At 43.3% G+C, this 15216-nt stretch overlaps 1 protein-coding gene across 1 annotated transcript in view; it reads right to left on the bottom strand.

Annotated features, from left to right (window-relative positions):
• Rim2 (replication in mitochondria 2) overlaps positions 1–15216 on the bottom strand; it is a 195976-nt gene that overhangs the window by 24749 nt on the left and 156011 nt on the right. Inside the window, exon 7 of the mRNA XM_080279019.1 lies at positions 4227–4416. Within this exon, the coding sequence (XP_080135145.1) occupies positions 4227–4416 (190 nt within the window). The remainder of the gene's footprint in view (positions 1–4226; positions 4417–15216) is intronic.

Genomic DNA, 15216 nt, shown 5'->3' with positions numbered 1-15216 from the left:
CCATTTCATTTGAACCTTGACTTTCACCATCTGGTCCACTCCCGCACCCTCCGTGTGCTCTTCCATCCATTACACACCTTCTCATTCATCCACACACACATAATCAATCATTGCCTTCAGTTCATTCAGTTCACCACCTTCCCTTTTCATCACTTGCCACATACACCTGAGGATCATTTTGTTTCTAAAGAGGGTACTGGCCATCACCAACTCCCTCCCTGCACAAATGTCCACTAGAGCACTGCCATTCTCATCCACTTCTGCAGGCTCATCCTACTCACCAACTACTCCATCCACCTTCACATTACCTACTGTTCCATTCATATCTCTGATCAAAAACACTCTCTCTTTCCTTTCAAACTTTTCCATGCACAATTCAACTTTTGTCCAGAGCTCTTCTTTTAGTCTACTTGCATGATCTTGCTTTGGCGCATGTACAGTAAAAGCTCACTTGAAAGGACTAATTGGGGCCCAAGCCATTCCAAAAATAAGCGAAAATCCAAAAAAAACGACATATGGACTTCCCCCTGCCAAGATATTTTCATACAAGAAAAGCGTTATGGCCACAATCCTTCTTCATCCCACAAGTTCCTTCTCACTTGGGGCAAAATGCCAATTGCCTCTTAACCTTTCTCAAATGCCACTATAAATAATTAATTGCATAATGCAGTATGATTTTAGTAAGGTTTAGACTCAATAAAGGCCATATGTAACAAACACAGGAAGATATTTTCATACATGAAGTGTCATGGCCTCCATCTTGCTTCACCCCACCAGTTTCTTTTAACTCGTGGCAATATCCTTTTTGTCTCATAGCCTTTCTAAAATTTCACTAAAAATAATTTCTTGCAAAACAATATAATTTTAGCAAGGTTTAGGCTCAATACAGACCATATGTAACAAACAAGAAAAGATATTCTCACAAGAAAAGATATTCTCATTAAGGAACAGCACTACATCGAATGAGTGGGTGCTCAACATCCACTCACCCAATGTAGTGCTGCTCTCGGATGTCTGCCCTTTCCTCTCCCCCTCCATTCCTTCCTTCGTCTTCTGTCTTTCTTTACTTCATTCTTTCCTTGTCCTTCTGCCTAAAGGTGACTTTACACTCCCTCTTTTGTCTTTTTTTCCTCCATTCTTTCCTGTTCCTTCTGCCTATGGGTGACTCTACACTGAGTGACAAGCCGATTGGTTTCCTTTACACCAGGAAACCGTTTACTATGCTGGGCGGTAACCATATAACCAAACTATGGAGCCTGGTGGTTTAGTGGGTATTTACAGCGCTCCAATCGGATTGAGCTAGTGAAGGTTTATATTCAAGAGGTGGCTGGGGTTATTGCTCACGTAATGCCACTCAGGGATGAGTGAGGCTGGTCACTTTCATCTTAAATGTCAGGACAAACTTGCCTAGTCCCAGGCTCCTACACTCCTCATGGGGAAATGTACGATTGGATGATGGATGGATGGATGGATGGATGGATGGAAAAGCATCATTGCCACCATTTTGCTTCACCCCAACCAGTTCCTTCTAACTCGAGGCAATATCCCATTTGCCTCATAACCTTTCTCAAATGCCACTGTAAATGATTCACTGCATAACACAATAAAATTTAAGCAAGGCTTGGACACAATAAAACTCATAATAAAAAAAAAATATTTTCTTGAGTAACCATTCCAACTCACTTGGCTCACCCTAATCTATCCCCCACCTTGCCAAGTGTTTATCATCATTCAGTATCTGGTGAAGGATGCTTCATGGCATACCCTTCAAAATCATTACCCATTACCTTCAGGGTCAAGGAACAGTGAATTATCCTCCTGACTGTCTTCACCGGCAGGAGATGAATTATGGACGGGAATTGGAGGCGTAGCTTGTACCTTGTGTGCCGTGTGGTGTACTTAATTTTGAGCATTTTTCAAATACTGTACTGTGCACTTTATACACCTTATTTTTTACAATTTTATAAACTGATTAGGTTCACTTTGTCTGTATATTTCACTCATCACTTGTCACCCTCGAGCAGTATATCAGAGACTTCCAGGGAAATGATGTGGGCCGACTGAGGCAGAGCACAGGAAGAACAATAGTGATGCCGCCAGCCCGCCCCCAACAAACAAACCGCTTGCCGTGTGATTAATGTTTGGTGTCTTGAACACATAAAAATACTAATATTAATACAAACCCATTTTCTAATTTTTTAGCATTTAGAAAGTACTTTATTGGTATAACTTAGTTTTAAACACTTTTCAAATACTGTACTGTACACTTTATGCACTAAAAATTTACGATCTTACAAACTAAAGATGTTCACGTCACATACGAGTACAGTAATCCCTCTAATATCTGAATGCCCAATATCCGAACATCCCCACTAACCGGACATAATCGTCCTGGGATCCAATATTCCCAAAATAGGCCAAAAACCGCAAATAATTCGAAAAAATCTGACTTTTTCCCCATCCGTAATTTGAAATTGCCGCCTGGCACCGAACAGCTGTTACACCATGGTCCCTTCACCCCTTCCTTCCTCCCCCCTCCCCACTCCCCTGTCAGGGTTGCCATTTGGTATTTTTCATTACCAAGTGTGGGCCAATTTGGTAATGAAAAATTCGTTTGGTAATGAATCAGAATAATGCATTACCAAATGGATTTTTCACATGTATGAGGATACACAGGATGGAGATGGTGGATTGTTTGCTCTCTCTGATTAATCTGCTACCCTACATGAAAATAATCAATCAACATGGTGTTAATTATAAAGAGAGTGATTACATGTATTTCCACTTGTATATATAATTAGTGAAGAATAAATGCTAGCTTTACGAATTTGGTAATGAAAAGTTAAATTTGGTAATGAAAGTTGAGGAGATTGGTAATGTGGCTGTTGCGATCTGGCAACTCTGTTACCCCGCCATCATCAACAGTCACAGCCTAACTCTGATCGAGAGCAGATGCTCATAGCAGTGCACGCCACAGGTGCTTGTTTTTTGTGAATAAACAGTGAATAAACTGCAATACCTCACCACTAGAACACACAGGAATTTACAGTGTTGTGCAGTGTTAAGAAATTAGAATTTAGAGTGCAGAGGATTAACTGTGGACTGCAAACTGGCGGTTCAAACCAGTCCAGGAGCCAGGGACTTGTAAGTACCCAGAATGTTTAATATTGTATAAACTCACCTCTAAAACCTCATTTGATGGTTCTTTTGCATTTATTTGTCTTTTATGTCCCTTATTGGTGTGATTTGGGTCTTAAATAGGAGCAATGCATGTCCAGAGGGAGCTGTACAGTATAGGTGTTTCTCTGAGTTAGGGTCCATAAGTACAAGCCCATAAGCTGGGGCCCAATATCCGACAGGACCACTATCCGGACCTGCCTATGGCCCTATTACATCGGATATTGGAGGGATTACTGTATTTCACTCATCACTCGTCATCCTCGAGCAGTATATCAGGGACTTCCAGGGAAATGACGTGGGTCAGACTGAGGCCAGAGCATGGGGGACTAATAGTGACGCCGCCAGCCCACCACCAACCAACGCACAAACACACAAACTGCACAGAAAATATGGCCGCCCAGGCCTGAGGTTAGGCAGTCCAAACCATTTCTAGCTTTTTCGGAGTTTTCCCGATAAATAAGAAAAATTCCAGTCGGCTCCTTGACTCCGAAAAAAGCAAATTCCGGTCTAGTGAGGTCATATTGCAAATACATAATAGCCCACATTTGTAGTACAACTTTCAATCTTTCCCACACAATCCTTGAGCCGACAGATTAATACTCATTTATATTCTCCTTCCATCTCTTGCACAAAACAATACAAACTCTTCTTTTATCCTCTCACTCTCACATACTCCTATGCATATACCCCATCCATACTCCCATTCTTTCTCAGTGGTACTCCACAAACATCCACTTCTGCATCCTCAAGCATTTGGACAATCTCTGTCTCTTTCTCCTCATCATTCGCACCCCTTACATTCCATATCGCAATCTGTACCATGTCCTTTGTTTGGTCCTTATTCGTAATCTGTTTGTCAGTCCTAGTCATCAAATTAATTCCAATTAAACTCAATTCATCTGCATTTCCTCTTTCCTCAATCCCAATTAAATTCCCACTTGCTTATTTTCATAATAAATTCCAATTCCAAACTGAGTCATAATTAACCAGGTGTATGACAAACTATAATTAGAAAATTTAAAAATGCACACAAAAGCAGTACAAACCTGGTGAGGACATAGACAACTCCCTCGTAGGTGGCCATCATGATTGCTGTGTTAGGTATCTGCCGAATAAGCTGTGTAGCCAGACCTCGATACAAGCCTCCCCATCCTTCCTCTCGCAAAACTAATCCCAGTGTCTGCCAAAATCCTCGGTATCGACAGCCCTCTTCTCTCAACCGTGTCCGTGCCACCTCTGAAGTTCATATTAAGAATAAATAAGGGTACATTTAATATGGCTCTCCAAGAAATGTATAATGCCTTTACTAAGAAACACTCAGTTATGGTAACAGTTTCCAAACCAGTAGTAAATTTCTCAATGAGGGAAAGTAGGAGTTTTAGAAGCAATAGTAAGGAATATGATTTCCTGCTTTCATTGTTTAAATTTTTCTATGGCACCATAAATGCACAGTCAACTTCTTTCAGCATTATTGCACTACTAAAATTACTCACATTGGTATGGTTTATACCTATTATCCAAAGAGCAATACCTGATTCAATAGTGGATGACTAAGCAAATTTACAATCGTATAATTTGTCACAAGAGGAGGAGGAGAGAAATAACAGACTTCAGGACAAATGGGAAAAGGCTGGAGAAAGAGTAGCAGCTGTTTGAATTTAGGAATAACAGGATAAAATAGATTAAATGAACCATCACTTAAGCTAAGATAATGTTGAATAAGGTCAAAATATAAGTAGGTAGCACTTGGCCTAGGGTGGGAAAGAAAGTCCGGATTAAAATGATGATGATGATAATTATCACTTGAGCGAGAAAGGCAGAATATGCACTGCTTGGTTAGAGATGGTTATTAACACCTAAAGGATACCGTACACAACTAGTACTCAGGAGTAAGGGATGAAAATTCTCCATCTATCCATCCATCCATCATCAAGTCCTGTGTTGCCTCGGGGAGCGCAGGAACCCGGGGCTAGGCAAGTTGGTCCTGACATTTAAGATACGAGGGGTGATTAGAAAGAAATGACAGTGAGTCCATAAACTTTTATTAGCATGAAGAACTATCAAACTATGACTCACATTCCTTCAAAGTACTCCCCTCCAACCTCTATGCAGCGTTCCATTCTCTTTCTCCACTTCATGAAGCAAGCGTGGTACTCTGAAGACGGTATACTTCGGAGTTCTGAATTGACGGTCCGTGCCAAGTCTTGGATGCGATGAAATTGCTTCCCAGCGATGGCAGATTTAATTTTTGGAAACAACCAAAAGTCATAGGGAGCCAGGTCAGGGGAGTAGGGTGGGTGGGGGAGCAGAGTTACACCTTGTTGTTCCAGGTACTGCATAGTGAGGCGAGCTTTGTGGGGTGCAGCATTGTCGTGGTGCAGCAAAAGGCGAGACCGACGGCGGGTTGGTGCGGTGTTGGCCTTGTGTTCCAAGACTTGTGGAAGGACCTGGCCTGTGTAGTATTGGGCTGTGATAGTGGACTTTTCAGGCATCACATCCACGCATATTGGTCCTTGAGAATTGAAAAAGATGGTGAAAAGGCGCTTCCGGCTGCGAAATCCTTCCTTCAAAATCTGAGGTCGAGGGTCTTCATCGCCCAACCACACCATGTTTGACTGCTTGTAACGGGTTGTGAAGAATGAAATCCAACACTCATCTCCAGTAGCAACATCTGAGAACCGTTTTGGACCATTTGGTTCAAATTCAGCAAGCCAGACACGACAAATCCTCACCCGTTCAGCCTTTTGCTCATCAGTCAACAAATGGGGTATCCATCGACAACACTTCTTCCTCAGGTGTAATTGTTCATGCACGATGTCATATGCACTCCCATAACTGATATCAAGCTCCAACACTAAGAACCTAAGAGTTACAGTTGGATCCTCGTCAATGATGGACCGTGCACGGACAGTTGTTGCTTCGGTCATGGATGTCCGGGGGCGTCCAGAGCGTTGTTCATCTTTCAATTCAGTTTTTCCTGCTGTGAAAGCACGAATCCAGCGGGAAACAGTTTCCAGGGAAGGAGTAGTGTCTGGATAAACTTGTAATAATTCCCCTCGAATCTCTGTTGCTTTCTTTCCCAGTTTCCACCTCGTAAAAATGTAGAACCTGCAGCCTTCTTTCGAGTAATCCATGTTTCTGGCCAGAGACCAAAAACAAGAGTGAAGCATTCACTCACAACAATAAAACAAGAAAAGTCAGGCATACGGCGACAAGTTCAAACTCGTAAGGACAGGCAACTCTGCACTCTCCTTGCTCCCCTACCTCCCATCATTCAAGGTTTTCATGTTATAGCACGAACTGTCATTACTTTCTGATCACCCTCCGTAAGAATGACCAGCCTCACTCATCCCTGAGTGGCATTACGTGAGCAATGAAACCCAACCACCCCTTGGATATAATCCTACACATGTTCAATTCGATTGGAGTGCCTTAATTACCCACTAAACCACCAGTTGCCATAATTTGGTTATATGATTACCACTCATCGTAGTAAATGGTTTCCCGGTGTACAGGAAACCATTTGGCTTGTCACTCACTGTAGAGTCACCCATAGGCAGAAGGAAGAGGAAAGAATGAGGGAAAGAAAGACAGAAGAGGAAGGAAGGAAGGAAGAGAGGGAAGGGCAGACACCCAAAGCAATACTACATCGAGTGAGCGGATGGTGAGTGCCCCCACCTACCACCAATGAAAATTTTCAAGTTTCTTTAATTTATGGATTTCATGAACACTACGTTATAAAGTACATACATGACAGTATTAGCTGTCCAGTGTGGCCTCAGCCATCAACAGAGGATTCAACTGTCTGTGCATCCGAGTACAATGAATTCATAAATCTAGTACTGTATCTCCTCACCCAAAATACCCATATACACCCAGCCAAAATACAAGCTTAATATGGTGTCCCTGTTAGGTGGAAGGAGAGATGCCAGTGCGGCATACATCCAGGAACCAAACCTCTACACTCTACTGTTTATCACATGGAAACATCAGTTCACTGCACAGGATGGCCTTGCAGACAAATGTTTGCCTGATGTTGATGGATCTGCTTGGCTAGACAGACTGGGGTTACTCAACAACACCCATTAGGACAATGAACACTTACATAATAAAACTGAAATAAAGCTTCGCAGAGCATTTTTATGATTTTCTTAGCAGAAGCTGTGAGAAGTACATATCTGACCAGAGCCACAGTGTGATGATGTCCACCATCCTTCAAACAAATCACACAACTGAACACTTCACACATCCAAATTTGAAATTACTGTTTCAAACTTGCTGACTTGCAGCATTTTCATTTATATACTTCCCAGAAGTTTTACAATATACCATGAGAGTAACTTGAAGCTTCAGTGCTGAACAGTAGTAGAGGATAAAAGGTTGCATAAGCAAGACCACAGTGTACTGGATAAAAATAATGACATGCATGAGACACAGTAAGGAAGTCTGTAAACAGTGGAGCTGAAAAAAGGATGCACAGAAGGTATGGTCATATGATGAAATAAGATGTAGCTAAATAGGGTGATAAAAAGGGTATATGTGACCAACATGGGAGGTGTGAGAGGCTGAGATGAAGGCAAAATGATACTGTAAATCTGCTGTAAAGAAGCATGCTGCACATGCTGATGAAGCTAAGGCACTGACAGAGGAGCAAGTTAATTGGAAAAACTGCAGTGAATGAAGGACCACATGACAAGTGTCTGAACCCCACCAAATCTATAATTCAGAGACACACTGTACACCATGAAACTATTTACTACACACGGTGGTAACCATATAACCAATTATTATGCCTGGTGGTTTACTGGGTAATTAGGGCACTCCACTTGGATCCAGCCTGTACAGGTTTACATCCAAGGGGTGATTAGAGTTTATTGCTCATGTAATGCCACTCAGGGATAAGTGAGGCTAGTCACTATCATCTTAAATGTCAGGACCAACCTGCCTAGCCCCGGGCTACTATGCTCCTCATGGGGCAACACAGGATTAGATGATGAATGAATGAACTACAAATCCAACTGATCATTCTCTTCTCTGTACATTTAAGCCTACAAATAACCCTCTTCAATGCCCATGTTTCACTGCTGTAAAGCAATACAGGTAGGTCCCTTTATATGACCACTCGATATACGAGAAACCGATGATACGACCTGAGTAAATTAGGGACTCTTTTTGATATACAATCTTGAAAATCCAATGATAAGACATTCAGTCTGGAGTGAGGTGTGAGGATTCTAACTCAGTCATCCCAGCAAACACAGTCACCACTGTTTTCTCTCAACCTCGGAGAGAAATAACGAGACTGTTCAGCTGCAGCATTGCCAGACGTGCGATAGTTATCGCAAAATGTGATATTTTGGCACACTTTGTGATATGCGATGGCATGCATGCAATAATGCGATAACTTTCATAATTTCATAATCTGAAGAATAAATCGGGGATTGCAAAACTAACAAGTCTACCGTATGACTAGTACAACAGTACAATCTAGTAACTCTTACGATAACCAGCATAATAATCTGGTAGGTCCTTAACAGTTAAAGAAATACAATAATGTTAATTAATCACTCCACATATGATTATATTATTTTCACAGTAATTACCAATTTATGGGAAGAAATGCCCTTGTTTATGAGTGCGATAATTTTGATCAAAAAGTGATAATTTTAACGTGCTGGTACAGTAACATGGGTTTGGGAATCTGGCAACGCTGCTCAGCTGGCAACTGCCAGGTCAGCTTCCCACCTCCAACACAACCTACAGTATAGGTAAGTGTTATGCATGTTTTGTATGTTTAATTAATGTGCAGTCATGTTATTTGCATACTATTTGCTCTTTCAGGTTGCTTTCTCAACAGTTCAGTAATATAGATACTGTACGTTTGATGCATTTGTTATTGTATATTTTAGCTTGAAAACTTACCTTGAAAGGGTCCTTGAACCCAAAGAATAGTTTACCATTAGTTACGTGTTTCATAATACGACTATGCCAAATGGAACCTAATTGTTCATAATTATCTTCAGGACCTCCCTGTACATTCCTGACACATGCTGCATACAAGGACCCCTTAGCAGAAAGAGAGAGAGTCCTCAATGTCAAGAAGAAGCAGCAACTCCCTAAACTTCTTCCAACCATTCCTTGCCCTTGCACCTACACCTCCAACACATATCATGTCACAAACTGTAGAGCAGAACACAGTCACATCCCACACCTCACTATAAACAACACTCCCCTACAACACACACACACACACACACACACACACACACACACACACACACACACACAAAATCCTTGGTGTAACATACAATACATCAATGTCATTTAACAACACATCACAAACATTAAAAATAAAATAACACCAAGACTCAATGCTTTGAGGTCACTTGCCCATACAACATTCGGACACCACAAAGAAACCACCACCACAGTATACAAACAATACATAAGTTCAGTGATGAATTATGCATGCCCTGCCTGGGCTTCTAACCTCACCAAAACACACTACAACACTCTTCAGACCACACAGAAAATGGCCCTAAAAATAATCACAGGCTGCACAGCTACAACACCCACAGACCACCTACAACACAGCACCCCATACTATTAAGCACATTATGGAAGACTGCATTGCACACAATCACCTATGCCAACAACACAACATACACTCTTTAAGAGCTCTGTGGGAAAGCCAGGTCTCAGCCAAGGCCTTCCTAAGGGACTCGGGGCTGTTTGGCCAGACTGCCTAGGGAACTACTACTACTACCACCTACATCAAGAAACCAAAGTCCTCAAAGTCAGGGATCACCTAGACATGAGAGGCACCCAGTTTCTTGCTGCAGCCTCCACAAACCCACAACATCCACTATATTACATGGCAGCACATCCACCCACACCAAGGAACATCAAAACAACCCCCAGCACATGATACCACACACAAATACTGTCATCTCTTCCCCCTCGCCCAGCTCAGACCAGCTTCCAGAAGCATATCCACACTCAGATCACTCGCTGCTCCATTCAGTCACTTAAAGACAACACACAGAGAGAGATAATGGTATAGAAAACGTGGCAACACTGTACACAGGTGCGGGACACACCACAGCCGCATATTTAGGCGAGTCCTACTATAGTCACTTCACCACCTCCCTGGGAACTCTGTCAGTCTATCTATCAATCTATCTAAAATTGCCCGATTCCCTAATCCTGCAAAGGGTGGCCGCAGACAAAACTCCTCCAAGTCACTCTGTCACCCACCATTTGACTGCCCTCCCTGCAACTCACTTCCCCTTCCCTCATATACCTCTCAACTCCATCCCTCCACCTCATCCTCAGTCTCCTCCTCCCTCTCCCTCCCTCCACTTCACCTACATACACCCTCTTAGTCAGTCGTTCATTCTCCATTCTCTCCACATGTCCAAACCACCTCAGTGTCTATCTATCTATCTATCTATATTGCCAGACGCCTCAATCCCGTTTGGGGTGGCCACAAACAAATCGCCTCCAAGTCGCCCTGTCCCCCGCCATTTCACTGCCCTGCTCCCAACCTACACCCCCCTCTCTCATATACCTCTCCACCCCATCCCTCCATCTCATCCTCGGCCTCCCCCTCCCTCTTCCCCCCTCCACCTCACTCACATACACTCTCTTTGTCAGTCTTTCACCCTCCATCCTCTCCACATGGCCAAACCACCTCAGTGTGTTCCTCATAACACTTCCTATCACATCCACATCCACACCACAACGCTCCTTTATATCCTCATTCGTCAGCCTGTCTCTCCACGTGACTCCACAGGCTCCTCTTAAATAACTCATTTCCACTGCTCTCACTCTTGACTTGTGTCCTTCCAACAATGTCCAAGCTTCACTTCCGTACGTTAGAGTTGGTATCACAATACTGTCCTGTAGTAACTTTTTCACTTCCATGCTCACTTCCCTGTTTCTTATCACTGCTTTCAAGTGTATTTCTCCTAATTTTCTCAATCACATCCACATCCACCCCACAACGTTCTTTCAGTTCATCATTCGTCAACCTGTCCCTCCATGTCACTCCACATGCTCCTCTCAGGAAACTAATTTCCACTGCTCACACTGTTGACTTGTTCTCCTTTAGCAACGTCCATGCCTCGCTTCCACACGTCAGGGTAGGGATCACAATACTATCATGCGATGATTTCTTAACTTCCATATTCACCTCCCTATTTCTCATCACTGCTTTCAGTGAACCAACAATCTTCCTTCCCCCCCTGGGGATAGGGTTTTTTTTCAAGAAACTCCCCCAGTATCCCTGCTTGTTGTAAAAGGCGACTAAAAGGGTTGGCAGAGGGTTAGTGCCCCTCCCCAGAAAACAACTAACTAAAAAAACAAACAAGAAGCCTCGGACAAGGACTGACCAAACGATGACGACCCAGGACCGGACAAAGGACTTGGTAATGGGTACATGGAATGTATGAGGAGCGAATGATGAGGTGAAAGAGAGAGAGAGAGTGTCCAGGTGCTTGAGGGTGCAAAAGTGGATGTATGTGGAATAACTGAAACAAAATGGAGAGGAGAAAGTGTGAGAGAATGGGAGTATGGATGGGGTATATGTGCAGGAGTAGGTGAGAATGAGAGGGCAAAGGAAGGAGTATGTATAGTTGTGAGTAAAAGATGGAAGAAGAGCATAAGACAGTATGGATCAGTTGGGTCAAGGATTGTGTGGGTAAAGTTGAAAGTTGGAATACAAATGTGGGCGATTGTGTGTGTGTATGCGCCAACGCAAGATCGTGCTAGAAGAGTGAGAGAAGGGTTCTGGACAAATGTAGAAGTGTGCATGGAAAAGTTTGGAAGGAATGAGAGAGTGTTTTTGATCGGTGATATGAATGGTAAAGTTGGGAATGTGAAGGTGGATGAAATAGTTGGTGAGTGGGGTGTGCCTGCTGCGATAGATGAGAATGGCAATGCTTCAGTGGACATTTGTGCTGGGAGGGGGTTGGTGATAGCCAATACCCTCTTCAGGCATAAAATGATCCACAGGTATACATGGCGAGTGATGAGAAGGGTGGGTGGTGAACTGAATGAAAGGAAGGCAATGATTGATTATGTGTGTGTGGATGAAAGGATGCAAAGATGTGTAATGGATGCAAGAGCTTATAGAGGTTGGGGGAGTGGACTTTCTGACCACTACTTGGTGGTGGCCAGAATTAGGACTCATGTAAGATGGAGGAATAGAAGAAGGGAAAGACGAGAGGAAGGAGTAGTTGCAAGGAGAGTGGAAAGGTTACAACAGGATGAGAAAAAGGCAGACTAGAAGAGAGAAGTGGAGGAACGATTGGGCAAATATGAATTGGAGCAGATGGGAGACGCGGAAGGTGTGTGTAGGATATTTACAGAAGAAATATGTGCAGCATGTGATGTGGTGTGTGGAAAGAAGAGAAGACGGAAGGGGGTGCAAGGAAAAGCGTGGTGGACTGAAGAGGTGAGACAGGCTGTGCCACAAAAGAAGAAGCATACAATGAATGGATGAGAAATAGGGGCGTGGAAGAAGTTGAGAGGCGGAAGAGAGAGTTATATGTACAAAGAAAGAGAGAGGTGAAAAGATTAGTAAGAGAGAGTAAGAAGAGAGTGGATGAGGAATTTGGAAGGAATTTGAGTGTAAAGTGGAGGGACTGTAAGAAAATGTTCTGGAAAGAGGTGAAAAGAGTAAGACAGGGTGGAAGTGAAGTTAGCAGGGGAGTGAAAGATAAAAATGGTAGATTACTAGTGGAGAAGGGAGAAAAAGTGAGCAGACGGAGAGAACACTTTAAGGAATTGTTGAACATAGAGGATGGAAATAATGCGAGTATAAGTGGCTGGGGAATGGCTGGGAGAAGGAGGGAGGTGAGAAGACAGGAAGAAATCAGTAGGAGTAGAAGTTGTGGAAGCAATGAAAAAAGTTAAATCGGGGAAAGCCCCAGGAATTGATGGAGTGTGCGGTGAAATGCTGAAGCATGGGGGAGAGAGAGTAGCAGAATGGATGTGGAAGATGTGCAGATTGGCCTGGGAGGAAGGTAGAGTCCCGGAGGATTGGAAGTCAGGTATAATTATTCCCTTGTACAAAGGAAAAGGGGAAAAAGAAGTGTGTGGTAATCATAGGGGCATTTGTCTTCTTAGTATGATAGGAAAAGTGTATGGTAGGATACTTATTCACAGAGTTAGAGAAAGAACAGAGAAATTAGTTAGAGAAGAACAGGGAGGCTTTAGGAAGGGAAGAGGTTGTGTAGATCAGATATTCATTCTTAGATCTTTAGTGGAAAAGTTTCTAAAGAAGGGAAAGAAGTTGTATGCGGCTTTCATGGATTTGGAGAAAGCATGTGACAGGGTGGATAGACAAGGATTGTGGAAAGCGTTAAGAATATATAGAGTAGATGGGAAGTTGTTGAATGCTGTGAAGAGTATGTACGATGATGCGAAGGCTGCAGTGCATGTGGATGCTGAACTAAGTGAATTTTTCTCTTTGAAAGTTGGGTTGAAACAGGGATGTGTCATGTCTCCATGGTTGTTCAATCTGTACATGGATGGGGTAATAAAAGAGGTACAAGGTAGGGTAGTGGATGTTGGAGTGGTCCTGGTGAGAGAGGATAGTGTTTGGAAACTCCCTGTACTGTTGTTTGCAGATGATACTGTGTTGTTGAGTGAAGACGAAGGGGAGCTGCAAGGCTTGGTGGATGAGTCTGGGAGAGTGTGTAAGAAACAGAATCTAAAGGTGAATGTAGGGAGAAGTAAAGTATTGGTCTTTGAGAGAGGTGAAGTCATTGAATGTACAGCGAGGTTGGATGGTGAGGAATTGGAAAATGTGAGTACGTTTAAGTACTTGGGTAGTGTGATGAGTAGGGATGGAGGTTTGGAGGGTGAAGTGCTTGAAAGGGTACAGCAGGGAAGAAAGGTTGTTGGTTATTTGAAAGCAGTGAGAAGAAACAGGGAAGTGAGCATGGAAGTGAAAAAGTTACTACAGGACAGTATTGTCATACCAACTCTAACGTATGGAAGTGAAGCTTGGACGTTGTGGGAAGGACACAAGTCAAGAGTGAGAGCAGTGGAAATGAGTTATTTAAGAGGAGCCTGTGGAGTCACATGGAGAGACAGGCTGACGAATGAGGATATAAAGGAGCGTTGTGGTGTGGATGTGGATGTGATAGGAAGCGTTATGAGGAACACACTGAGGTGGTTTGGCCGTGTGGAAAGGATGGAGGGTGAAAAACTGACGAAGAGAGTGTATGTGAGTGAGGTGGAGGGGGGAAGAGGGAGGGGGAGGCTGAGGATGAGATGGAGGGATGGGGCGGAGAGGTATATGAGAGAGGGGGGTGTGAGTTGGGAGCAGGGCAGTGAAATGGCGGGGGATAGGACGACTTGGAGGCGATTTGTTTGTGGCCACCCCAAACGGGATTGAGGCGTCTGGCAATAGATAGATAGATAGATAGACATCCATATCCACCCCACAACGTTCTTTCCCTTCATCATTCGTCAACCTGTCCCTCCATGTCACTCCACATGCTCCTCTCAGGTAACTCATTTCCACTGCTCACACTGTTGACTTGTTCTCCTTTAGCAACGTCCATGCCTCGCTTCCACACGTCAGGGTAGGGTAAACAATACTATCATGCGGTGATCTCTTAACTTCCATACTCACCTCCCTATTTCTCATCGCTGCTTTCAGTGAACCAACAACCTTCCTTCCCTGCTGTACCCTTTCAAGCACTTCATCCCAAAAACCTCCATCCTTATTTATCACACTACCCAAGTACTTGAATGCACTCACATTCCCTATATCCTCACCATCCAACCTCACTGTGCATTCTGTGACTTCATTCCTCTCAAACACCAGAACTTTACTCTTGTTTACATTAACTTTCAGATTCCTCTTCCTGTACACTGTCCCAATTTCATTCACCAAACCTTGCAACTCCCATTCATCTTCACTCAACAATAATATACCATCAGTAAACAGCAACACTGGAATCTTCCACACCTCACCCTCATTCATTACAGCCACCCCTACATCTGCTGCCCTATCTTGCA

The sequence above is a fragment of the Coenobita brevimanus genome, chromosome 76 (assembly GCF_032717465.1).
Source record: "Coenobita brevimanus isolate Jiangsu-jjx chromosome 76, ASM3271746v2, whole genome shotgun sequence".
NCBI classification, from domain to species: Eukaryota; Metazoa; Arthropoda; class Malacostraca; order Decapoda; family Coenobitidae; genus Coenobita; species Coenobita brevimanus.
The sequence above is the reverse complement of the archived record's forward strand: the minus strand, read 5'-3'. Positions and strand labels throughout refer to the sequence as shown.